At 43.1% G+C, this 25,621-nt stretch overlaps 1 protein-coding gene across 1 annotated transcript in view; it reads right to left on the minus strand.

The window, feature by feature from the left end:
* Positions 1-10,232: 10,232 nt before the first annotated feature.
* Positions 10,233-25,621, minus strand: part of ETFA (electron transfer flavoprotein subunit alpha) — a 69,934-nt gene continuing 54,545 nt past the window's right edge. Inside the window, 2 exon segments of the mRNA NM_001075822.1 lie at positions 10,233-10,526; positions 22,024-22,104. Coding sequence (NP_001069290.1) covers positions 10,488-10,526; positions 22,024-22,104 — 120 coding nt within the window. The 3' untranslated portion in view covers positions 10,233-10,487.

Consider the following 25,621-nt stretch of genomic DNA (forward strand, 5'->3'; position numbering starts at 1 on the left):
GACTTCCCGTTGGCAGAGGTGATCCTTTGGCTGCTAGTCCAGGTGAGGACCCCAGAGTGGCTTCTCTGGGCTTGGGTTGGCCTTGAAAATCCACCAAGGAAGCCCACCAGCTCCTCTCCGGTATCCCTGAGGCCTTTGTAGAGGAGCCCTAGACCCCAGGAGGGAAGCGCTCACACTGCCTGGCTGTGTGACTCTGGACCAGTACCTTCTCTTCACTCATCTCCCCACCACAGAGGAGCTCAGAATTCTGTCTTCCTTGCCAGCAACTCCCAGACACAGCTCCCTGACCCAGGGCTCCATTCCTCAGGGATCTCAAGAGGCCCAAAGCTGAGCGAGAGGTCTTGCTCGCAGCCTGCTGCTCCTCCCAGGTTCCCAGCCGGGTGTCACCATCCACCCGGCCATGTGCATGAATGCTAGCCCCCTTCTCATTCCCCATGAACAGTTGGGGATGCTGGCCCCTGCCCCAGACCCCTCACAGCCTTGCTGAGGCCCAGGCCCAGCCTCTGACCCCACCTCCTCCACCAGTGTGTCAGCTCCCCAAACTCCAACCCGGGCTGTTGAGCCTGATCAGTGTGTCCCTTGCTGAAGAGCCTCCAAGGGGTTTTGTTTATGAGTATGTTTTGTTTTCGATGCCCAGAAGAAAAAGGGAAGATAATTTTATTTTTCAATTCAAGGGCTCCCGTTGCCTCAAATGAATATCTTGGTGAGGTCACTGCTCCTAAATGGGCTGGTTGCCGGCCCCCAGGCCACAAAAAACATTCTCCTTATTCATGGGAAGATCAGCATTTGTCAAAAAAGATGTTAAAGGGAACAGTATCAAATGGAGCTTGTTTTGGGGTGTAATCTGAGGCATTCCATCACCAGCAGCAGAGTTATTCACAGCTGCCATGACTGAGCACTTTGTAAGGCCTCTACCCCCTTGGGCTCCTTTAACCCTTCCAGTGGCCCTGTGAGGTGGTATCACTGGGCCCATTTTACAGGTGTACGACCCAAGGCTCAGAGGTTTAAGAAACTTCCCTGAGGTTACACACTAACAAGAGAGGCACTGAAACGAGCTCATATCTGCCTGGCAGTGTGCTAGGTGCTGGGGCTCCCAAGCTGTAGAGCTTTTGAAAGCAAAGTGGTCACTCCTGGGTTTGTCACATATGGGCTGGAGGGCATTACATGATTTATAATCTCTAGGGCAGGAGCTGCGGGATCTGTTTAGTGGTCTGCATCTGCTAGACTAGAAACAGCTACCCTCCTTGGCCAGGCTCAGCCTGCTGAGCCGTGATGCCCTCTTGGCTGAGTTCCCGTTGCCCCAGCTCATGGGCTAGTGCTGGCCACCCAGTCAAGTAAATGAGCCTGTCCTGTGCTGGAGGTGAGACCCCCATGGCTAGCTGGTAGTCACCTCTGCTTGGACTTCTCCAGAGAAAAGGGCTGGGAGGAGAGCAGTGGGGTAAGATGATAGGCAAGTGGCCCCACTCTCTCCCTCAGTTTCCCCATCCAGAAGAGTCCCACTTTTAACAGCTGGTTTCTTAGGGCATTTACAGATTGCTGTGAGGTGAAATTGCCTGAGCACTCATGGTTACCTTCCCGCCTGCCCAGGCAGTAGCAGGGTCAGAGCTGCTGCACAAGCAGATGGGGACTAGATGTGGTCTGACCTCTCTGAGGACAGAGTCCACAGTCACCAGGAAGAGGGCGTGCAAGACAGAGGAAGCCACTCACCTGCCTGAGGACAGGCGCGGGGTGGAGTCTTAGCCTGGAGAGCAGGAGGTGGAGAGTAAAAGCTTTGGCTTTCACGGGTCCCCCGGGTGCCATAGCCCAGAGTTATAGCTGGTGGGCAGCTGGGCGCCAGTGGAGATGGAGCCCGAGCCCTCCCTGGGAGGTTTGCCGCTCTGGGAAAGACCCGCTCCTTGCTTGTGGACTTGCTCAGTCAGCGCCCTCTGGGGCTCGCTCAGAAGGGAGGCAGGCCCAGTAGCAGCTGCTGCCTCCTGTAAGCCAACAAGATGGTGGGCACAACATGGCTCCCACTTACTCACTTGCTGTTGTGCTGGGGGGATCTTTGCGGTCTTCCCTCTCTAACACAGTCTTGCAAAGTGGGTGCTGTCTTCCCTGCTTTACAGAGACAGAGGATGATTTATGAAATGACTTGTCCAAGGGCATACAGCTGAACTAGGAGCGTAATTCAAACCCAGGTCTGTTGGGATTAGATGCCATGCTGGATGTGGCATGCCGAACTTCGTGGAATTAAACCAGGTGTCATCAGGAGAGCCAGAGAGGGAGCGGTCAGCCTGCATGGCTCCTCAGGCTGGAGGGACCTGCCCACCCTCCCTGCAGAGCCCTGTGGCCCTTCCCGCAGGGCCAGCCTCCCGGCTCCGCCTTGCCACTGAAGCTGGAGAGGAGCCAGTCCCATGGCCTGGCTGGCTCCCTGACGTGCCAAACCTGGCAGCCAAGACAAGGCTCAGAGTCAGCAATGCTGGTGGCCGGCCCCCAGGGCAGCGTGGTCAGAGCCCTGCAGGCCTGGCTCACAGTCCACCGGGACTGGGGAGCTGTAAGGCCTTCCCTGAGTGACATGGCCGGCTCCTCTCCAATCAGCCCTCCAACCCAAACCTAGGTTGTTCAGATCAGGTCACACAGACGAGTTTTTCACAGATCCTGTACAATTAATTAGAGGCCAGTGGCCTGGGATTCCCTTCAGCATGGTGGCTGTTCACTCCGTCCGTGACTCTCAGCTCAGCAACACCTTTCAACGCCAGGCTCTTGACTGAAGCTCCTGCCCTGGTGCTGCCCCCACATTCCTCTCTGATTTCCTCGTCTCTAAAGAGACTAAGAGTGGGGCTGTACTCTCTGTGAGCTGAGGTCCAAGGAAGCCACCTTAGAAAGAAGCTTCCCAGGTGGCACTAGTGGTAAAGAACCCACCTGCCAAAGCAGGAGACGCAAGAGATGCGGGTTCGATCCCTGGGCTGGGAAGATCCCCTGGAGGACGACATGGCAACCCTCTCCAGTATTCTTGCCTGGAGAATCCCATGGACAGAGGAGCCTGACGGGCTACAGTCCACAGGGTTGCAAAGGGTCAGACATGACTGAGGTGACTTAGCACATCTTTCTATCAAATCAACAGGACCCCTGCACAGAGTTGCTTAACAAGGATACCCAACAACTCTGGGGGCTTGATAGGACATCTCAGGGATACCCCACCTCCACCCTCCACCCAGTTGCTGTGGTGCACACAGGGTGTGTGCCAAAGCCCCAGATTCTCAGCTCAACCCCGTTTCTGTTTTGCTGTATGCCCCCAGCGAATCCATGGATCTGCATCCTTGCCCTGTACAGCAGGAATAACAACTCTCATCCCTCCACCCCCACCCACCCCTGTGAGGGCTGCTGGGATAGCTAACGACATAATGGAAGGGAAAGCCCTTTGAGAATGTTTCAAGGGAGACACAAACAGACACCATCCTTATTAATAATGGATGCCTGGGTGTTGTGCTCCCTATTCACATTCAGCAGTTCTGGGGAAGGCTGCCCAGGACAAGCTCAGTTATTTCACTTGCTGCTGCTGATAGTTTGGTGCAAGAAGAGGGTGGCTGAAGGGGCTGAGAGGACGTGTGCCCCACCCCCACTCCCAGGCACTGTCTGCTCCTCCTGAGCTCACCCTGCTCATATATCCCCACTGGTTCCCCCATAAATAATGCCCCAGAGTCACCCTGAGTTAAAGCACTGCTGTTCCGGGAGGCACCTTATCTGCCTTCCTCTCCTTTTCCCAGTATAAACCCCAAACCTACATTTCCATGGCATAAACTGAATGATGAATTCATAACTACTCTGAATTTTTTTTTTCCCTTTGCTCCAGCACTGAAAAGTTTAGTATTGTCTCTTGGTGAATAGTTAATTTAATTATCCAAAGAAAATGATGGAACATTTGCTGCTAAATTTATTGCAAACTACCAAAGAGACAGCGCTGGCATAATTTTATGCAGAGCCCCAGGCTATAGCATAGGGGAGCAGGCTGCCTATTCATCCTGAAACAAGCAAATGAAATTGACTACCCTGGAGATCAATCAGGACATTAAACACTGTGATGAATGTGGCAGAACTCTTCAGTGTCTGAGATTTACAGGGCACCTTTCACCAAGCGCTCTAGGAGCCTCCCCAACATCAATTAGGCCTCATAACTAGGTAGGCTCACCTCCACCTCCACTGCATAAAGAAGAGGCATGGTGTTCTTGGACCTGGGTTTGCTAAATGCCACAAAAGTAAGCCAGTGTACAGACCAGATCCAGTACAAAGCCCCCTGCTTCCCTCAGCAGAGAATGGTTTAGAATGGCGGAATCAGGCTAAAAGGGGACGGAGGGATTGGAGTCCAGACTGCGTCATGTTCTTGGTGCTTCTGTGCCTTGGCCACGCTGGGCCTTTCACCTGGGATATGCTTCGTTATTGGTTGATTTTGACTGAACTCAGCTCAGCTGTCTCATCTTTCTCCCCTTCACTGCAACTGGTCCCAGTCAGGCTGGACTAGGAACACATCCTCTGTGTTCCCAGGGGGTTCCCAGGTGACACCAGTGGTAAAGAACCTGCCTGCCAATGCAGGAGACATAAGAAACATAGGTTTGATCCCTGGATTGGGAAAATCCCCTGGGGGAGGGCATGGCAACCCACTCCAGTATTCCTGCCTGGAGAATCCTGTGGACAGAGGAGCCTGGCAGGCTGTAGCCCACAGGGTCACAGAGTTGGACATGACTGAAGCGACTTAGCATGCACACACACCGTGTTCCCAGAGAGGAACTCAGGTTATGGCATGTGGTTGAGGGTATACTTCAGCCTAAGGTCACCACTCACTAGCTGTGAATCCTTTGGCAAGCGTTTTAAGCTCTGTAAGCTTCAGTTTTCTTATTTGGAGAGTGGAGAACACTACAATACCTCGTGGGGTTATTATGAAGCTTAAATGAAATAATGTCTGTAAAGCACTCAGCACAGCTCTCCAAAGTGGTTCTTGTCTCCATTTTCCTAAGCTGTTTGATATCTGCCAACACATTCACACAGGTTGAAGCTTGAAGGTATCTTGGAAGATTACCAAGTGCAATTTGCCATTTTACAGATGAGGAAAATGAAGCCTAAAAGGAGAAGGAATGTGACCAGGGCACCCCTGAGACCATATTAGAACCAGGATGAGAACCCCAGTGTCCTGGTGAGCAGCCCACTCAGTGCTCAGCCCAGGTCCCAGACCTCACAGTTCCCCATGCAGCCCCCACACTGGGAAGGGAAACAGCCCTCCAAGCCGGACTCGAGTGCCCAAAACTACGAGACCAGTTGTGGGAGGCAAAGATGGGGAAGCCCGGACAGAGAAAACCTCACCATGGCCTGACTACTCACCAATCCGGGCACCAAAGAAAGTAAACGCCAGCTTCCTTCCCAATAAATTCCTATTTCTATCACCCATCACTCTTCCATGACAAGTTTGCTGTTTTGAGACAATGCAAACCAGAGGAGAGAGTCCTAGAGAAGCTGGAATATATTGGGGGGCAGCCCGGTGCAAAGGCCAAGCTCTTCAGGCCTGGAGTCAGCTCAGGTTTCATATCTCACCACTGCCTCTGCTCAGCCCATTTCTTCTTCCAGAAAGTAGGGGTGATGATGCCCACTTTGGGGACTGTTGTATTAGAGAAGGAAAGATAATGCACCTAGTAGGTTCTTAACAAGTAGTATTTGCCGGAATTCTGGTTTGTGTCCAGCTCTGCCACCTGCTTTATGCCCTGGGGCAGATCACTTCTCCTGAGAGCCTGCCTTCTTCAGTTTCCTACCCTTCCCACCTCTGAGCGGTAACTTGCATGAGAGTGCTATTATAAACCAAGGACTATCAGCAACTCTTCTTCATGTGGGTGCCCCACAAAATATTTTTTAAACCCTAGGGCTATACAAGTTGGAGCAATATATCACCCTAAATGGGCTTTTAACAAGGTTATCAGTCAAGTCTCCTTTCGTTCAGCAACAGCTAACCAAATCCATCTGTTATAATCAATACTGTTCTCTGGGTTTCCCAGCCTCTTAAGCACATTTTTACACGAACCAAAAACAAAAACTCTCTCAGCCCCGTGAGAGATGGTGTGAAATGCAACCAAACTGACTTCCCCTTTCTCACAGAAACAGCACAGAGAGCTCTTACGGCTGGGGTTTCATTCAAAGCCTCCCAGCCCAGTAGAGACACGCCCAGGCTCTGCCGGCAGCGTGGCTCCCACACTATCCTGGGAGGACGAGCCCCACTCTCTGCCAGCCTCGCCCACAACACCGGACCCATTTCCATAGTCTCAGGGGACCCATTCTGTACCCAAAGAGCTTTCAGTCAAACCTATTCAGGGCATAAGGCCAGAGGATTCCTGCAACAGCCTCCTAATCGCTTCCATCTTTTCTTCCTCTCTGTCTGTCCTGAACACTCCACCAGCTTATGTTATTCCTCTAGATCAAGTAACAGGCCTTCCTCAACACAGGCTAGTATAGTATCCATCTCCCTGTTGCCAGAAGGGTGCTCCCAAAGACCTGTTCAGGTGGCAGGGCCTCAGGATGTCATGCCGCTCTTTGTGGAAGATTCTGGATATACTGACACGGTTAATTCTAACACATAAACAAGGAATAGTACAACCAGCAGAGAGCATTTTTAAGTACTCAACACCTGTTCACTAAACAAAAGCTGTGGAGGGCCAATGGCCACTGACCTCCTTAGTTAAATACCCATTTGTTACCAGTTCATTCACTTTGGAACCTGATTATAGTAGGATCAGATGTAGCAGCAACTGGAGTTTTAGAAAAAAGGATGCAAGAAAGACTTAGATTAGGAAATTCTATTAATTTTTCCTGCAAATCAGGAGCTCTCACAGTACCATCTCTGGCACAGCTCCTGAAACAGCAGTATTCCTTGAGGGCAAAGTTTGAGAACCACTGACCCATGAGGAAAAACAACAGACTCCTCAGCCTACCAGCCAATGTCCTCCACAATCTGGCCTTAACTACCTGTCACCCTCAACCCCTCTCCCGACACTGTGTTTCCGCCCGTCACTGCCTCAAGCAGGCATGCGAACTCTCATCTGTTCTACTTCTGCCTCTCGTGTTCATGTTAACACCTCCACGCCCTGAGGAATAACCGCAGCTGGCTCCCTGAAGGAGCCCTCCCTGTATGTGCAGTTCATGCTGACTGCATGCTATCTGCTTTTCTAATCACTTGGGTCTCATCTCATCTTCCTTGCTAGCTGCAGATCTTGAGGGCAAGGGCTATGCCTCTAACAGCCTGTATTCTCAGAGCCCAGCAGCCAGCTGCTCTCCCCATCAGGACCACAAGCTACCTCAGTGCAGTGGCCAGACCAGACATCCAGGTGTTTGCTCCAGAGTCCCACACAGCACAGCTGCTGGGTGAGCCAGGGAGCCTCCAAGGGAATATGCCCCGATGTACTGCGGAGAGACCAGGGGAAGTGCTGGGTTCTGTACCCTCTCAACTGCCAGAGAGCTGAGACCAGGGCCCTCACTGTCCATAGTAAGGAGGTTGTTTATTGTTCAGTTGCTAGGTTGCATGTGACTCTTTGCAAACGCATGGACTGTAGCACGCCAGGCTCCTCTGTCCTTCACTTTTTCCCAGAGTTGGCTCAAATTCATGTCCAATGAGTTAGTGATGCTGTCCAACCATCTCATCCTCTGCCGTCCCCTTCTCCCTTTGCCTTCAGTCTTTCCCAGTATCTGCTTGACCTAAACGACCTCAAGAACCTATCAGCTCTGCCCTCACATGGCTGCCTTCCTACACACATACTCCTGCCCTCTCAGGGACTTCGTGTTCTGACAAATTAGCCAAATTCCTGGGGACTGTATGACATTAACCTAAGACCTCAAAGGTCTTGGGGGAGAAAGGCAGAAAGCATACACACAAACCCCAAAGAAAGCTATTCCTAACACTTTTGCCTAGACTGCTTCCAGAGCTACAGCTCAATCCTCAAGCCAAGATGTAGGGCTGTCATTTGGAACTGACAGCTTGGTTTCCCACAGAACACTAAACAAGTGAAAAAAAAAGGGGCATGTCAAATTGTACCTTCTGGCATAGATGGTAGTTTTTAACAATTTGCCCCAGTCTCACACAACTTCCTTTTGAAGGTAAACTTTGAGTGGGTACTTAAAGGGGCTTCTAAGTTGAACAAATTCCTGCTGGAAAGACAAGCCCAGGATACGAACTCTCTTCCTCCACTAGGATCCTGAGTGTGTGCCCCGCCCACCTGGGACCAGGCACAGAGTGCCCTTTACCTGAGGGAACCATGCAGCCACTCCCTGTTCCTCCAGCAGAGGTGAGGCAGAAACACACACTGGTGAGGCCACTGCTCTGAAGCCAAACTTCCTGGTTCCAAATCATGGCTCTCGTTTGTAAGCTGTCTGAAATTGGGCAAGTTACATACCCTCTTTTTGCCTCAGCTTCCTCATCTGTAAAACAGGGATAAGAATAGCATCTACCTTACAGATGTTGTGAGGACTGAAGGGGTTTAGTATGTGACATATAGTAAGCGCCACGTGCGTGCTCAGTTGCTCTGTTGTGTCTGACTCTTTGACACTCTATGGACTATAGCCCGCCAGGCTCCTCTGTCCATGGGATTCTCCAGGCAAAAATACTGGAGTGGGTTGCCATTTCTTTCTCCAGGGGTTCATCCTGACCCAGGGATCGAACCCAGGTCTCCTGCATTGGCAGGTGGATTCTTTACCACAGAGCTACTGGGAAGCCCCTACTTAATGCTATGATGATGATGATAAATTGTATCCAGTAAATTAACTGAACAGCTGCTTGAAGCTGGAGCAGGACAGTTGTGACAGGAGGAAGACAAAAGGGAGAAAGACCAAACAGTTCAACCCCAAGGCTAAGAACCACACCAAGACACCCCTTGGGATGGACCTTCTTGAGCTGGCACACCCTGTATACACTGGGCACCTCTGCAGCCGCCACTTCTGCTCCTCTCCTGTCCCCCCAGTTATGGTTTCCCACAGGGATGAAGCGTAAATGGAAAAGGCCCCAAGTAAGGTTAGCCTCCTTGGGAAGAGCCTCAAAGATAGCAACAAGATACAGGTATTACTTCTGCAAGAGAAATTCAAATTACATGGCCTTGGACAAGTCACTTCAGCTCCTTCACGTCTCTCTGTGCCACAGGATCCCTCTCTGTACAAGGGGGCTGAGCCGGATGGTCCCTCAGCTCTGCAACCTAGGGTCCTACAGTTCTAACACTGAGCACTACTTGGCTGCTCCTCTCACTTCATTACAAGAAGGCAGAAGTGCCAGTGACATTTAACTTCAAAGGGTGTTTCACAGAAAGTGAATATAACGCATCAAAAGAGGATTCAACTAATCAGCCCCAGGCTGGCCACACTAAGGGCCCGACTGGGCCCTCTGCTCCCTCCCTTTGTGTATCACTAGTCACTTCCCATCTCTTCCCTGCCATCTTTCTTGTCACCAACTCTACCTTCTGTGGCTCGGCTTCAGCGTGGCAGTGCTCTTCATTCAGCTCGCCTGCTGACTCCTGGCCTTTCTAAGACCCCAGATCCCTGCCCACTCCTTCTTGCAGTCTTGGCCCAGACCTCACCAGCCTCTGTTCCTGGGGTTGCACTCACACAAGCGCCTGGCTGCCTAGGGCAGCATGGGAGAGTGCTAGAACTCACCGCACGTGTGGCCGACGTGCATGCCTGGCTGCTTTCTAAGACAGTCCAAAGGAAGCCACCAGGAGGGCGAAAGAAAAGCCAGAGCCATCTCTGAGCAAGACTTTTAACATTTACAATAGCATTGAGCTATCTGTTAGCATAAGAGGCCATACTGTCTCAATGTGGCCCCTTCTCCACTTGCCTCTAATTTATAGACACCAAGAACTGTCAACTGCCAAGATCTTAAAATGAAATGGAAAATTAAATCAACTTAAGTCAACTAAATACATTCAGCAGGTTCAGGTTTAAGGCTGGTGCACTTTTGTCCCATTAGCTATGATTTTCTAGAGACTGGAATATATTTAAGATAATATTCATACTTTGTGGCCATGCTTTTTTAACTCTAAATTCACCACTCTAGTTCCCTTGTCTCAACAACTGGATTATGTTGATTAGACTGGTGGGAACATTCATGTTTATAATTTTATCTAAAATACAGAGCCATCCATGAACAACAACACCAGCAAGAGTAAATAATAATTTTCACTCCTGTTTTTTCAATTCTCTCTCTTCCTTTACAAAGATAGGCATATTTTGGTAATAGTTTTAAAGTTATGGAAAGGCTTTATTATGTATTACAGAGCTATAAAATTTCAAAAAAATAACTGTTTAGAACCACAAATAATTAAGAAATAATAATAACCCCATAAAAAAAGCATTTGGTGTCTGTTAGAAATTTTCCTCAAATTATGAAATGTAGCTCTCCACACTTTCCGATGATTGTTATATTAGCCATGAATTTCTATGATTTCAGCTGAATATACTTTGATACAATTTTCGTCCTAAGACATGGTCATGACTCATTTCTTCTTCAATAGCTCAGTCATTTCAGGAACAACCTGCAAATTAAAACAAAATAATAATAATTAAACAATTTGAGTCTTCTTTGTGATAAGGTCACAGCTCCCTAAGGAGTACAAAAAGGCCAGAAGCAACAACGTGAATCACCAGGAGGTACGGGAGGTACAAAGAGCCCCCTCCCTCTGCCTTCCCAAGGACTCCCTGTTTTCCCAGTCTCTCTCCCCATCCATGGGACAAGTGGTTGGCAGAGCCAAAGCCCACTCATGGCCTGGAAGCCTTTGTGACACAACCCCAGACCTCAGAAAGGCGGCCCTGAGAACAGGAAGTACGATTCTCTTGTCTGTTGAGAACAGTGTATGTTTTGACCTCTGTGTTCCCCGGCACTCTTCCTTCCCTCACTGCAGTCCTGCCCTACCTTCAGTCTCTTGCTTAGTCACGACTCCTGTCAGCCTCCTCTAGTACTTGTTTATTCACTCATTCATCATTCACTTAACAAACACTGTAGTTGTTATTCCTCAGCACGTTACCATCTTCTGGCACATAAAAATGAGCTGCATGCTGGACGTCACCCATCATTGCTCTTTACTAAAACCAAGGCCTTGTGCTAACGCAGTGGCTGGTCAGCAGACACAGCAAGAAACCACAGTGAAGGAAACTGATCAAGCTGGCTCCCACTTTAGAAAGGATTCGTTACTAACCCCTGGCCTGGGTAGTTCAGTGGCTGCAACCGGAGCTTCGGTGTGGAGCTGCTTTGTGACAGCCTGGGTCACAGAGGAGGGCTACATGTGGGGGCTGCAGGAGCACACAGGGCCTGCCTGAAAACTAGCCTAGCCACTCGTGTAAAATATCAATTACTCAGCTTCCAAAGGGTTGTCGACTGCCCTAGCTCACAAAGATCCCAGCTGAACTCGCCACTGATGAATATAGCCTCTCAATTATTTAAGAGAGCTACATTTCCATTAGGTGGAAATAATGTGTTCGTACAAAATTTATTAAGGAAATTGTCGACATGTTGTTTCTTCCGAATGTCACTTTGTCTCCAGCCTATTAAAAGGCCCGTGTTTACCATGGAGCCAGCAGGCATTAGCTCAGGGGCAGCATTAAGTGCTGGCACCATTTCCCCCAGTTTCCTTGGTGGAGAGACCATGAGCTTATGCCAGTCACATAGATGACATGCTAAACAAGCCTCATGTGGGACCTACATGTTTCATGAAAAATGGGCTAGGGCCCAACTTCTTTTAAATAAAACATCAATTTGGTTTAGAACATAGTTTTTAAAAACCTTACAGAAAGTCCCCCTGCTGCACTCCCCCCAAAAGGGTTGAGGGGTCTTTCTCTCTCCATGCTCCATATCATTTTTGTTAGACCAATCCTGGAATTCCCAAGCATACCAAACAATGCCTTGGTTAGGGAAAAAAACATGCCAGCTCAGTTTACTGAGTATCTAATGGCCTCAGCACACTGAAAGATATGAATTCTTTTTTTTTTTTCTATTTTAGATACTGCAGAGGCAGCTCCCTACTCAGTAAGACCAGATGACAGTGAATTCATGTCTCAAAAAGGACCATGTACTGATATAAGGCACAGCACAACTATGTTTCACTCATTTATTTAGTATTTCCTCAGGATAAGCACTATGGGAAATAGAGAGGATCAGGCCTGATTCCTGGCCACAAGGAGGGAAGAGACAGAGGCCTAAGAACCACTTGATTAGAAACCTGCTCATCTTATACTGTAGTGTAAGAGGATGAGAACGGCATTAAAAGCTCTGAATTCAAGAACCCTGACATAAGTTGAGTCTGGTATGGACTAGGAAAAATCAGAACATTTAACATGGAGGAAAAAAAGATTCTGGGCAAAAAATGAGGAGGCAAACGGATAAACACTGTAGGTTCCAGAGACAGTAAAGGGACTAGAACGACTGTAGTGAATGGCTATGTTGGAGAGAGGTGAAAAAGGTTTAAACAGATAGGAGTTATGCCAAGTCTAATCAATGCGGACACAAGAGTCTCTCCAACAGAGACAGACAACTGGATATCCACATGCAGAAGAATGATGCTATGCCCTCACCTCATACCATACACAAATATTAATTTAAGATGGATCAAACACCTAGTTAAACAACATAAAACTCAGAAGAAAACGTAGGGGTAAATCATCAGGACCTTGGGTTATGATGATAGATTCCTGGATATGACATCCAAAACATAAGCAACAAAAACCAGATGAGCTGGACTTCATCAGAATGTAAAACTTTTGTCATCAAAGGATATTATCAAGAAAGTGAAAAGACAACCAACAAAATGGGAGAAAGTATTTAGAAAACATACTAAGGGTCTCATAAGGGTTTAACATCCAGAAAATATGAAGAAATCTTACAACTCAACAACAACAAAACAAACAATTCAATGAAAAAATGGACAAAGAACATGGATAAACATTTCTCTAAAGAAGACACACAAATGGCCAAAGAGTACACACAAAAAATGCTCAATATGATTTGTCATCCAAAAAAAAGAGTCAATCAAAACAACAATGAGATACCACTTCACAACCATTAGGATGGCTACAGTAAAAGCTAATAACAAGTGCTAGCAACTGTATGGAGAAATTGGGGCCCTTGTGTATTATTTGGTAGGAACATAAAGTGGGTCAATGAGTTTGTAAAATAGTAGGCAGTTCTTCAAAATGTAAAACACACAGTTATAAAAGTATACAAGCAATTCCATTCCTAGATATGTGTCCAAAAAAGATGAACAGTGCACAAAAACTCATACATGAATGCTCATGGCAGCATTAATTATAACAGCCAGAAGTGCAAACAACTCAAAAGTTCATCAATGGATAAATGGATAAACAAATTATGGCATATATATACAATGGCTATTACTTGGCAATAAAAAGGAATAAAGTGCTGCTACAACAATGAACCTTTAAAACATTATGTTAAGAAGCCACCCACAAAAGGCCACGTATTACATGATTCTATATCCAGGACTGGCAAATCTACAGACACAAAGGAGATTAGCTGTTGCCAGTGGCTGGGGAGAATGTGAATAGGGAGTGACTGCGAATAGGTATGGGGTTTCTTCTCAGTGTGAGGAAAATGTTAGCACAAGTAGACACAATTAGACCTAGTCTAGCAGTGATGGATGCATAACTCTGTGAATATACTCAAAACAACAACACTGAGCTGTACCTTTTAAAAGCACACATTTTATGACATGTGAATTATAGCCCAGTAAAGTTATTATATCTTTAAAAATTAACAAAACTACAGTCAGGTGGTTCCCTCTGTCCTATAACTCTGATTCTGAGATTCACCATTTATTAAGCACCTACTATGTACCTGCATGGAGCAATACAAACAGGTAGGCGAATATTTAACGCAGACTAAACTAAGTGCAGTAAATCTCACCATAAGGTAATATTTATATTACTTATGAGAATGCTTATATTTAGAGAGATTAAGTAAGTTTGCTAAGATAATTTAATTAGTATATGCCCAAGACAGAATATGAAATGAAGCTTGCAATTACTGTACCATGTTACTTCTGTCATATGAAGAAAAAATAAATTTGTTCTAACTCATATGACTGTTGAAAGGCGAAGTGAAAAAATAAATAAAAGAAAATAAAACGTTATGCATATACAGTTTTACTCTAGACATGATGAAATTTGGTGAATGTGATATACCTTAGGGAATTATTAGTCCAATAGCTATTTCTATATTTGTTATATGTGATACAGTTTGAAATTTTTAAACAAAAATTTGGTCTAAAAAAGTCCTTTTTACATAGCTGTTATTTGATTTATGATGTTAAGATCTTAATCCCAAATAGATAATAATTAATTTTCATTCATAATTTGCATAATTATATTTTTTAAGCTGTTATACCTTAAAATTTTGATTTTTAAAGATAGAAGGTAGCTCCAGTGAGAAGTGTATTCACTATGCCACCTTGTCTGCTCTTCTGTCAGAATTATTAGGTTGGAGCAAAAGTAATTGCAGTTTTTGACCATGAATTTTAAATTATAACTAGGCTCAAACACATCTTTATTAATTAAAATAGGAACCATTCAATCAACACATTTTTGCCAATGAGAAATAAGTTTGTTTGCTCCTGTAGCATAAAAATCCATGCTTTGGGATCTGACAAACTCTTGGAAAGCATTTTCTGCCTCCTGCTGGCTGTTGAAACATTTTCCCTGCAAAAAGTTGTCAAGATGCTTGAAGTGGTAGTCAGTTGGCAAGCTGTCGGGTGAAAATGGCAGATGAGGCAAACTTTCACAGCCCAATTTGTTCAACTTTTGAAGCACTGATTGTGCGATGTTTGGTCAGGTGTTGTCAATGAGAACTGGGCCCTTTCTGTTGATCAATGCCAGCGGCAGGAGTTGCAGTTTTCCATACATCTCATCAATTTGCTGAGCATACTTCTCTGATGTAACATTTTTGCCAGGATTCAGAAAGCTGTAGTGGATCAGATCAGCAGCAGACCACCAGTGACCATGACCTTTTCTTGGTGCAAGTTTGGCTTTGAGAAGTGCTTTGGATCTTCTTCTCTGTTCAACCAGCCATCACCAGTTTTTGTATAAAATCCAATCTTGATTGCATGTCACAATCTAATTGAAATAGTTCACTGATGTTGCATAGGATAAGAGAAGACAACACTTTGGCACCCTCTTATCAAGTTTCTTCACCTTTGCAATTTGCTTCAAATGCCAAATGATCACAGAATGGTCAACACTGAATTTTTTGGCAACTTCTCGTGTAGTTGTAAGAGGATCAGCTTTGGTAATTGCTCTCAGTTGGTCACTGTCAACTTCTGATGGCTGGGCCACTGTGTTCCTCATCTTCAAGGCTCCCCTCTCCTTTGCAAAATGTCTTGAACCACCACCGCACTGTATGTTCATGAGCAGTTCCTGGGCCAAATGCATTGTTGATGTTGCAAGTTGTCTCCATTGCTTTACGACCCATTTTGAATTTGAATAAGAAAACTGCTCAAATTTGCTTTTTGTCTAACATCATTTCCCTAGTCTAAATAAATATAAGATACACAGCAAGTGATAAGTCATTAGCAAAAAACATAAAGTGAGAAATATGCATCAAAATGATGTATAACATAACCACATTGAGAATGTACTCCAATATCAAAGGGCAAAGTTCAACAATGCAAAAGAGCAATTACTTCTGCACCGATCTAATACTATAATACTCATCCGTGTTACACTTAATTCTGATTTCAACTGAGAAAACAATCTGATTTCTGTTTAGTTCTGCCTTGGTTGCCAGAGTCTGTAAAAGACGTGGTCCTATTTACTGCAATTCGTCTAAGGTACAGGAGTGGTGGTGAACCAACCGGCTGTGATACCTGATGAGCTAGAAAGACAGTAATGAGAAAAAGAACAGAGCAGGAATCTCTCTTAGTTGTGCCAACAACTTGCTCAGCAACTTCCCTAAATCATCTCTCTCTGAGACACAGACAACTTAAGAAGAACACATCCTGGTTGTTACTCATACAGTAATAAATGAGAGGCTGCACCTCAAGTAAAATTTTTCATATTTTCTAAACTAGTTTTCCCCAAGACTGCATTTTTAAAACTGATTAACTTTCTCACCACTTTGTATTAATCAAAGGCATATAGAACTGTGCTTCAGAACTTCTGAGCAGCATGAGATAGACAATGCCTTAATTCTTGCCAAAGGCAAACAAAAGTTATGTCTTACTCCAGGTAGTCTCCCAATAGTCAAATGTGGGCTACTTAAGGGATCGAAGATTGGAAGACGATACTCCAAGCAAATGGCAGCCAAAAGAAAGCAAGTAGGGCTACGCTCATATCAGACAAAAAGATTGCAAGACCGTAAAGTTAACAAAAGACAAAAATGGACAATATATAATGAAAAAGGGACAATTCATAAGGAGATACAACTTACTAATATATACGCACCTGACACAGGAGCATCAAAATACGTAAAACAACTATTAACAGATCTATACAGAAAAAACGGCAGCAACACAGCAACAGTAAGAGATTCCACCTACATCAACCAAGAGATAATCTAGAGTCAATAAGGAAAGAGCAGGCTTAAGTGAAACATTAGACCTGATATGATGGATGTGTATCTATGTAGGAATGTAACACACATTCTTCTCAAGTGCACATGGAACTTTTCTCAAGGAGAGACTGTATGCTAGGACACAAAACAAGTCTCAAGACTGAGAACGATCGTAAGAATCTAGAAATCAACTAAGAGAAAGCTGGAAAAACCACAAAAACATGGAGAATGAACAACATGTCACTGAACAACTATTGAGCCAATGGAAAAAAATCAAAGGAGAAATAAAAGGACAAAGCCCAAAATCAGCAGAAGAAGGAAATAATAAAGATCAGAGCAGAAATGAATGAAATAGAGACTAAAAAGATGATAGAGAAGATCAGCAAAACTAAGAGCTAATGCTTTGAATAGATAAATAAAATTGACAAACTTTTAGTCAGACTCACCTAAAAAAGAAAGAAGGCTCTGACAAATAAAACAAAAGAGGATAAATAACAATGGGTACCACAGAAATACAAAGGCTTATAAGAGAATATTATGAATAGCTATATACCAACAAATAGGACAACCTAGAAGAAATGGACAAATTCTTAGAATCACACTTTTCAAGACTAAATCATAAAAACATGGAGAATAAGAATAGACCAATCACTAGTATAGAGATTGAATTAAAAAGCTCAAAGTAATCAAAGCTCCCCAGAAAACAATAGTTCAGAACCAGACAGCCTCACAAGTGATTCTACTAAACATTCAAAGAAGATTTAATATCCACCCTTCTCAAACTACTCCAAAAAATTGAAGAGGGAACATTTCCAAACTCATTTTATGGGGCCAACATCATTCTGATACCAAAACCAGACAAAGACAATATAAAAAAAAAAGAGAGAGAAAACTGGAGGCCAATATCTCTGATGAATATAGATGAAAAAATCCTCAACAAAATTATTAGCAAAACAAATCAAACAATACATAAGAAGGATCACACACCATGATCAAGTAGGACTTATTCCATGACTGCAAGAGTGGTTTAACACCTGCAAATCAGTTAATGTGACACACAACATTAGCAAAATGAAGGATAAAAACATATGATCATCTCTGTAGATTCAGAAAAAGTATTTGACAAGATTCAACATCCATTTATGATAAAAAATTCTCAATAAAGTGGATATGGAAAGAATGTGCTTCAACATGATAAAGGTCATACATATTAAACCCATTAACATCACACTTTGTGGTGAAAAGCTTGGTGAAAGTTATCCTTCTAAAATCAGGAACAAGGCAAGGATGCCTGTTCTTACCACTCTTATTCAAAATAGTATTGGAAGTCCTAGCCAGAACAATTAGGCAAGAAAAGGACATAAAAGGCATCCAAATCGGAAAGGAAGAAGTAAAAATGTCACTAAAAATTTGTGGATGACATAATTTGACATATGGAAAACTCTAAAGATGCCACCAAAAAAACTATTAGACATAATAAATGAATACAGCAAAGTTGCAGGGCACAAAATCAACATACAAAAATCTGTTGCATTTCTACATGTTACCAATGAACCAGCAGAGAGAGAAATTAAAAAAAACAATTCTGTTTATAATCACAACAAAAAGAATAAAATGCCCAAGAATATATTTAACTAAGGAAGTGAAAGACCTGTACACCAGACTCTTAAGACATTGTTTTGTTTTGTAAGACATTGTTGACAGAAACTGAAGACATAAGTAAATGAAGGTATTCCATGCTCATAGATGGGAAAAATTAACGTTTTAAAAATGTTGATATTGCCTAAAACAATCTACAGATTCGTGTGCAATCCCTATCAAAATCCCAAGGACGTTTTTCACAGAAATAGAACAAAAAATTCTATAATTTGCATGGAACCATAAAAGGACCCCCCTCCCCACACACAAAGCCAAAGCAATCCTGAGAAAAAAGAACAAAGCTGAAGGTACCACACTCTCTGATTTCAAACTATATTACAAAGTCATAGTAGTCAAAATAGCATGGTACTGGCAGAAAAATATACAAACAAATGGAAGAGAATAGAGAGCCCAGAAATAAAATTAATTTACAATGAAAGAACAAAGAACATACACTGGAGAAAGAACAATTTCTTCAATAAATGGTGCTGGGAAAACTGGACAGTCACAGGCAAAAAAAATGAAACTTGACACACAAAATCAATTCAAAATGGATCAAAAACTTGAATGTAAGACCTGAAACCACAGAACTCCTAGAAGAAAACACAGATAGTTTGCTCTCTGACATTAATCTTAGCAACATCTTTCTAGATATGTCTCCTCAGGCAAACAAAAGCAAAAATAAACAAATGGCAAGTTAAAAAGCTTCTGCATGGCAAAGGAAATCATCAACAAAATGGAAAGACGATCTATGAAACAAGAGAAGGTTCCTGCAAATCATGTATACAATAAGGGGTTAATATCCAAAATATGTAAAGAACTCATATGCCTCAACAACAAAACAAACGCTCCAATTAAACAATGGGGCAGAAGAGGTGAACAGACATTTTTCCAAAGAAGACATAAAGGCAACTGGTACATGAGAAGATGTTCAGCATCATTCATTATTAGGGACTTGCAAGTGAAAACCACGAGGTGGTGTCACCTCATTTCTGTTAGAATGGCTGTTATCATAAAGGCGAGAAATAGCAAGTGTTGGTGGTAAGGATGTGGAAAAAAGGGACCACTGGTGCACTGTTGGTGGGAATGTAGATTGCCACAGCCACTTTGGAAATCAGTATGGAGATTCCTCAGAAAAATTAAGAATAGAACTACCACATGAACCAGCTCTCCCACTCTTGGGTTTTTAATCCATAGAGTACAAAAATACTAACTTGAAAAGATATAATGGGACTCTTAGGTCCATTGCAGCATATTTACAATAGCCAAAATATGGAAGCAACCTAAGTGGCCATCAATGGATGAATGGATAAAGAAGATGTGGTCTATATGTATACAATGGAACAGTATTTTGCCATGTGTGACAACATGAATGGGCATTGATGGTATTATGCTAAGTGAAATAAATCAGAAGGAGAAAGACAATCTAATTCATGTGGAATATAAAAGACTGCTGCTGCCAAGTCGCTTCAGTCGTGTCCGACTCTGTGCGACCCCATAGACGGCAGCCCACCAGGCTCCTCCATCCCTGGGATTCTCCAGGCAAGAACACTGGAGTGGGTTGCCGTTTCCTTCTCCAGTATAAAAGACACCCCCTCCCAAAACACAGTAAATGAACACACCAAATAAAAACAAACACACAGAATCAGAGAACAGAGTAGTGGCTGCCAGAGCAGAAAGGGCTGGGGGGAGGGGAGTAGTGGCTACGAGAGCAGAAAGGGCTGGGGGGAGGGCACAGCGGCTAAAGGCGATCAACTATATGGTGATGGGGCAAGACTAAATTTTTGGTGGTCAGCACACTGTAGGGTATACAGAAGCAGAAATATAACGTTGTACACATGAAACTTATATACTGTTATAAAGCTACGTTATCTCAATAAGAAATTCAGAAAAAGTTTTTAAAGTGTGCTTCTTAACACACCAAAAATAGCTTGAGAATCTCAAGTTGGAAATCAGCTTTCTGGATGATTTTTGAGGTCCTTTTCCACTCTCAGTGTCCTAGAACTCTCAATATCTCTTTGAGCATGCACACACACGTGTGCATAGACTCACATAACAGACACAGGCATCGCCTCTCATGTTACACCCAGAAGCTGCCCTTGATGCAAGAGGCACAACTTGTGGGACACTACTGCACCCAACACTGCTACAGAGATGCTCCTGCCCCAGAGCAGGTGTCCACAGTGTGAGCATCACAAATGTCTGACTGTTTAACACCTCGTTTTTTTATCAAGCGTGTGGGCAGCAAAATACAGTACACAAGCAGACAGAAAAACATACCTTAAACAAAATTACTTACAAATTTATTAAAATAGTCTCTTGAAGAAAAATAAAAGGCAACTACATTCAATGTCTGTTTGCAAACATGTCAACAGGAGACATGGCTGGGGTTCAGCAAGTACTACTTTCATTTTTAAATTTAAAGGTCTTTATCCCTTTATCTGTATCTCACTGGAACTAAATGCTTTCTACTTGGACAAAGGTACTATTACACAGGAATACAAAAAGATTTTATTTTTTTCATAGTAACTTTTCCTCCCACTGGAATATCTTGGTCACATGACTGCCACTACAGTCACATTTCTTCTACAGCTGGGCCAGGTCACAGGAGCAGCTAACTGACCTAAACCCTGCATTTCAGATACAGAAACCTAGGACCACAGAAGATGGGCTGTATTTTCCCCGTGCAAGATAGAGGCTCTTCTGGGTTGCATGTGGGCAGGGGTTACCCGGGGATTTCCATGTGGAAAAATGCCCTTTGCTGACCCAGGGCAACAGCCCCATTCCAGTCTCGGCAGGCAGGCTGGGCCGCTATCAAGGAACTGCTGAGCATCTGAAGGGCCCATTCTTCACTGAGCATGAACATACACTTCAAAATACAGATGTGCTCTCAAAGTGCACTCGTGAGTTCATCTGGATCATCCAAGTGCTAGAGAAGCCATGGCAATGGGCCAATCCTCTTGCTGGGGAGACCACCCCTGGTTCTGTTCTCAGGCTGCAGCCTCTCCATAAAGGCCCACAGCAGCTCATTATAGCTCTATGTGACGGGTTAGTAAACCTAGTGTTGGATGCTACTTTCAGAGCCTCAATCACTGCCTAAGTGATTTCTGCACAAGGTAACCGAGAAACTTGTAGACAGGCCCTGAGGGACTAAAAGAGGCCAGCCCATGCATAAGCTAGGACCTCTAAATGTGGCCAAATGGGTATCAGGTGCTCAACTATATCACTGAAGTAATTCTTTCACTGAAAGGGCAAACATAAGGGTGGTAGCAGGGCAAAAAGAATACAAAAAAATTAAGAGTGTGAGGAGTTAGAAATAAGTGTTCTTTCCTATGGCTGTCACTGTTAGGAAGGCCTTTGACTCTCAAACACAGCAAGCAGAGCATACCTGTTGAGTCGATAAAGTGGACTTGAGAGCCCACTCATCCCATGAAAAGCTAGAGCATCACTAGTAAATCTCTCAATGAGGGGTCATGATGGGAATTTCTTTAAGGTATACGGTAAATATGGTTCTAGGTTATAATTATTTGAGTCATTTCATATTGTGTACTAACAGTACGTGAGATGCCAAGAATCATATGGATGTTTAAAGACAATATGGACTTCTTAAAGGGAAAGTTATTAATATAATGCTCCATAAAAAAATCGTATATTAAGCAGAACAATTCTTCACTTTAAGTAGTTCAAAATTGTGTAAATACATTAATATATACATACACAGACAGACACAGATACACATTCACACAATGTCTTCCTATAACAGCTTCCTCCCTGACCAACTCCTGCAGGTTCTTGGATGACAACCTAGATAACAGCTATCACTCTCAAGGCCAACTTACCTTAAATAGATCTGCAACTATTCCATAATCTGCCACTTGAAAAATTGGAGCTTCTGGGTCTTTGTTGATAGCCACAATTGTCTGTGAAATAAAAGCAAAGAGTTTTTAAAGAAAACATACCACATAGACTGATGGTTCTATTCTAACTTCCGTAACAACAAATTTGTATTCTTAAAAATGTCTACCAAATAAGATTAGTTTAATTTGTACTGGTATTGTAAATTCAGAAGTTTCTGGGTAGGAACATAACAAAAAATTATCTCTCATCCCTACCACAGGCCAACTGCAATATTTAAAAAAGGTTTTATATCATTATTTTTAAAAAGCTCTTTTTTAACTTATGAAAAAATGTTGTAGATAAGTAACAAATCGGAGAGGATTCTGGGAAGACGGCCAAGTAGGAAACACTGAGAAACTGTCTCCCCACCTACGCAACAACTGAACTGGCAGAATCTTTCATGTAACCAGTTTGGAATTTTGGAATCTATTAACGGTTTGCAACTTCCAGGGGAAGACTTGAATGGTAAACTGTAGCTCTTAGCAGAATAGCTGCTACTAAACCCCCATCTCTCATTCCTGGTGGCAGGCAGCTGTGTACATATTCCTGGAACAGCCTGCATACAGCTTATAGCAGTCAGAGTGGGTAAAAGAAACCTTGTCCTCTAAATACTGGGGATCTCTGCTTTGATCATAGTGTGTTGCACCTGATCACAAAGGTGCAAACAAAGACGAGGGTGGCTCTTGCTGTTGTACCTCAACCACTGTTTTCCCCCACCTGTCAAAGTTATTCCCAGGGGGTTTAAAAGATTAGTGCTCTTCATTTTTCTCATTTTCCCTCTGTGGCATTTTCCCTCTGTGGTAGCCAGACATTAATGACTAGGACATTCAAAAGCAAATGCATATCAGAGGAAAACTACAAAGTGACCATACATGCCTAGGGAAAGGCACAGACTCTGAAAAGACTCCAGAAGCCCGTAAGTTTATATACCTCAGGTTAACTCTTGGCACAGAGACAGTGTATAACAATCAAAAAGAACAATAAACAAAAACAGTAACAAAAACAAAAAAACCCAGCATACTCTGGGGAAATAGAAGAATCTACTATATTATTGATTTAAATGTCCAGTTTTCAACAAAATAAAAATCACAAGGCAAAAAAAGAAAATAGTATGGCCCACTCAAAGGGAAAAAATATAAACAGAAACTGGGATATCTACTAGACAAAGACTTTAACATAATCATCTTAAAGATGTTTGAAAAAAAAAAAAAACTAAAAGGAGATGAGGAGAAGGTCAAGAAAACAATGTGTGAATGCAATGGAAATAGTGATAAAGAGAAAACTCAAAAAGAAACCACAAAGAAATTCTGAAGGTAAGAAGTACAAAGTGTGAATGAAAAATTCACTAGAGGGATCCAAAGGCAGATTCGATCAAGCAGGAGAATGAATCAGCAAATTGGAAGATAGGACAATGGAAATTTTCAAGCTTGAAGAACAGAAAGAAAAAAGATTTAAGAAAAGTGAACACAGCCTAAGGGACCTGTGGACCACCATTAGGAGGACCAAAATATCTTATGGTGGTCCCAGAAGGAGAAGACAGAGAAGAGGGCAGAGAGAATATTTAAAGAGATAATGACTGACAACTCCCCAAATTTGATTACAGACATGAATAGAAACATCCAAGAAATTCAACAAACTTCAAGTAAGATGAATTCAAAGAGACTCCACACTAAGACACATAATCAAAGTTTCAAAAGCTGAAGATAAAAAGAGAATCTTGAAAACAGAGAGAATTGATTTGCTACACACAAGGGATCCTCAAGACTATCAGCAGATTTTACATTACCAACTTTGGAAGCAAGAAGGCAGTGAGCTGATACATGCAAAGCGGTAAAAGAAAAAAACTGTCGACCAATAATCCTATATCCATCAGAACTGTTCCTATAGTGACTTTTGCAGAAACTGAAAAACTCATCCTAAAATTCATATGGACTCTCAAGAAACCTCAAGTGGGACTTATAGACCAACGAAACAGAAGAGGAAGCTCAGAAATAAACCCTCACATATATGGTCAAATGATTTTTGACAAGGGTGTCAAGACCATACAATGGAGAAAAGATAGCCTTTTCAACAATGGTATTGGGGAAACCAGGTATCTACATACAAATGAATGAAGTTGGCCTCTTACCTAACACCGTTTACAAAAACTAACCCATAACAGATCAAAGATTTAAACATTAGACCTAAAGTTACAAAACACTCAGATGAAAAACATAGAGCAAAACTTGCATGATGATGGTTTTGGCAATGATTTCTTGAATATGACATGAAAGGTATAGGCAACAACAAAAAAACAGACAAATTGAACTTCATGGAAATTAAAAAAATTTGTGGCTCTAAAGGCACTATATGGCACCCCACTCCAGTACTCTGGCCTGGAAAATCCCATGGACAGAGGAGCCTGGTAGGCTGCAGTCCATGGGGTCGCAAAGAGTCGGACACGACTGAGCGACTTCACTTTCACTTTTCACTTTCCTGCATTGGAGAAGGAAATGGCAACCCACTCCAGTGTTCTTGCCTGGAGAATCCCAGGGACAGCGGAGCCTGGTGGGCTGCCGTGTATGGGGTCGCACAGAGTCGGACACGACTGAAGTGACTTAGCAGCAGCAAAGGCACTATCAACAGAGTCAAAAGGTAACCTAGAGAATGAGAGGAAATACTTACAAATCATATATCTGATAAAGAATTAATATATGGAATATATTTTTTAAAACCTACTAAATTACTACTAAACTCAACAACAAAAAACCACACTGTCCAATTCAAAAATTGGGCAAATGGCTTTAAAAGCCACTTCTCCAAAGAAGATATATGAATGGCCAGTAAGCACATGAAAAAATGCTCAACATCATTGATCACTGAGGAAACGCAAATCAAAACTACAGTGAGATACCACCTCAGATCTAATAGGATGGCTACTGTCAAAAAAAACCATACCGGTGCTGAAAAGGGTGTGGAAAACTAAAACCCCTGGGCACTGTTGGTGGGAATGTAAAATGGTACAACTGCTGTGGAAAACATCATAGTAGTCCCTCAAAACATTAAAAATAAAATTACCATGTGACCCAGCAATTCCAATTCTGGATATATACCCAAAAGGACTGAAAACAGGGCCTTGAAAACATATTTGTATACCTGTGTTCATAGCAAAGTATTCATAAATGCTAAAACTTGGAAGCAACTCAAGAGTTCATCAATAGATGAATGGATAAGCAAAATGTGGTGTGTGTGTATAAACACACACACATACACATATAATGGAATATTATTAGCCTAAAAAGGAAGAAAATTCTGACATATGCTACAACATGGATGAATCTTGAGGACATTATGCTAAGTGAAATAAACCAGTCACAAAAAGACAAATACCAAATGATGATTCCACTTAAAATGTACTTAGAATAGTCAAAACCATAGAAACAAAAGGTAGAATTGTGGTTATAAGTATATGGACTATGAGGTGGGAGACTGGGAAAATACCATTTAATGTGTATAGAGTTTCAGTTTTAAAAGATGAATTTAAAAAAAGAATGAATAACT

The sequence above is a fragment of the Bos taurus genome, chromosome 21 (genome assembly GCF_002263795.3).
Source record: "Bos taurus isolate L1 Dominette 01449 registration number 42190680 breed Hereford chromosome 21, ARS-UCD2.0, whole genome shotgun sequence".
Taxonomy (NCBI): domain Eukaryota; kingdom Metazoa; phylum Chordata; class Mammalia; order Artiodactyla; family Bovidae; genus Bos; species Bos taurus.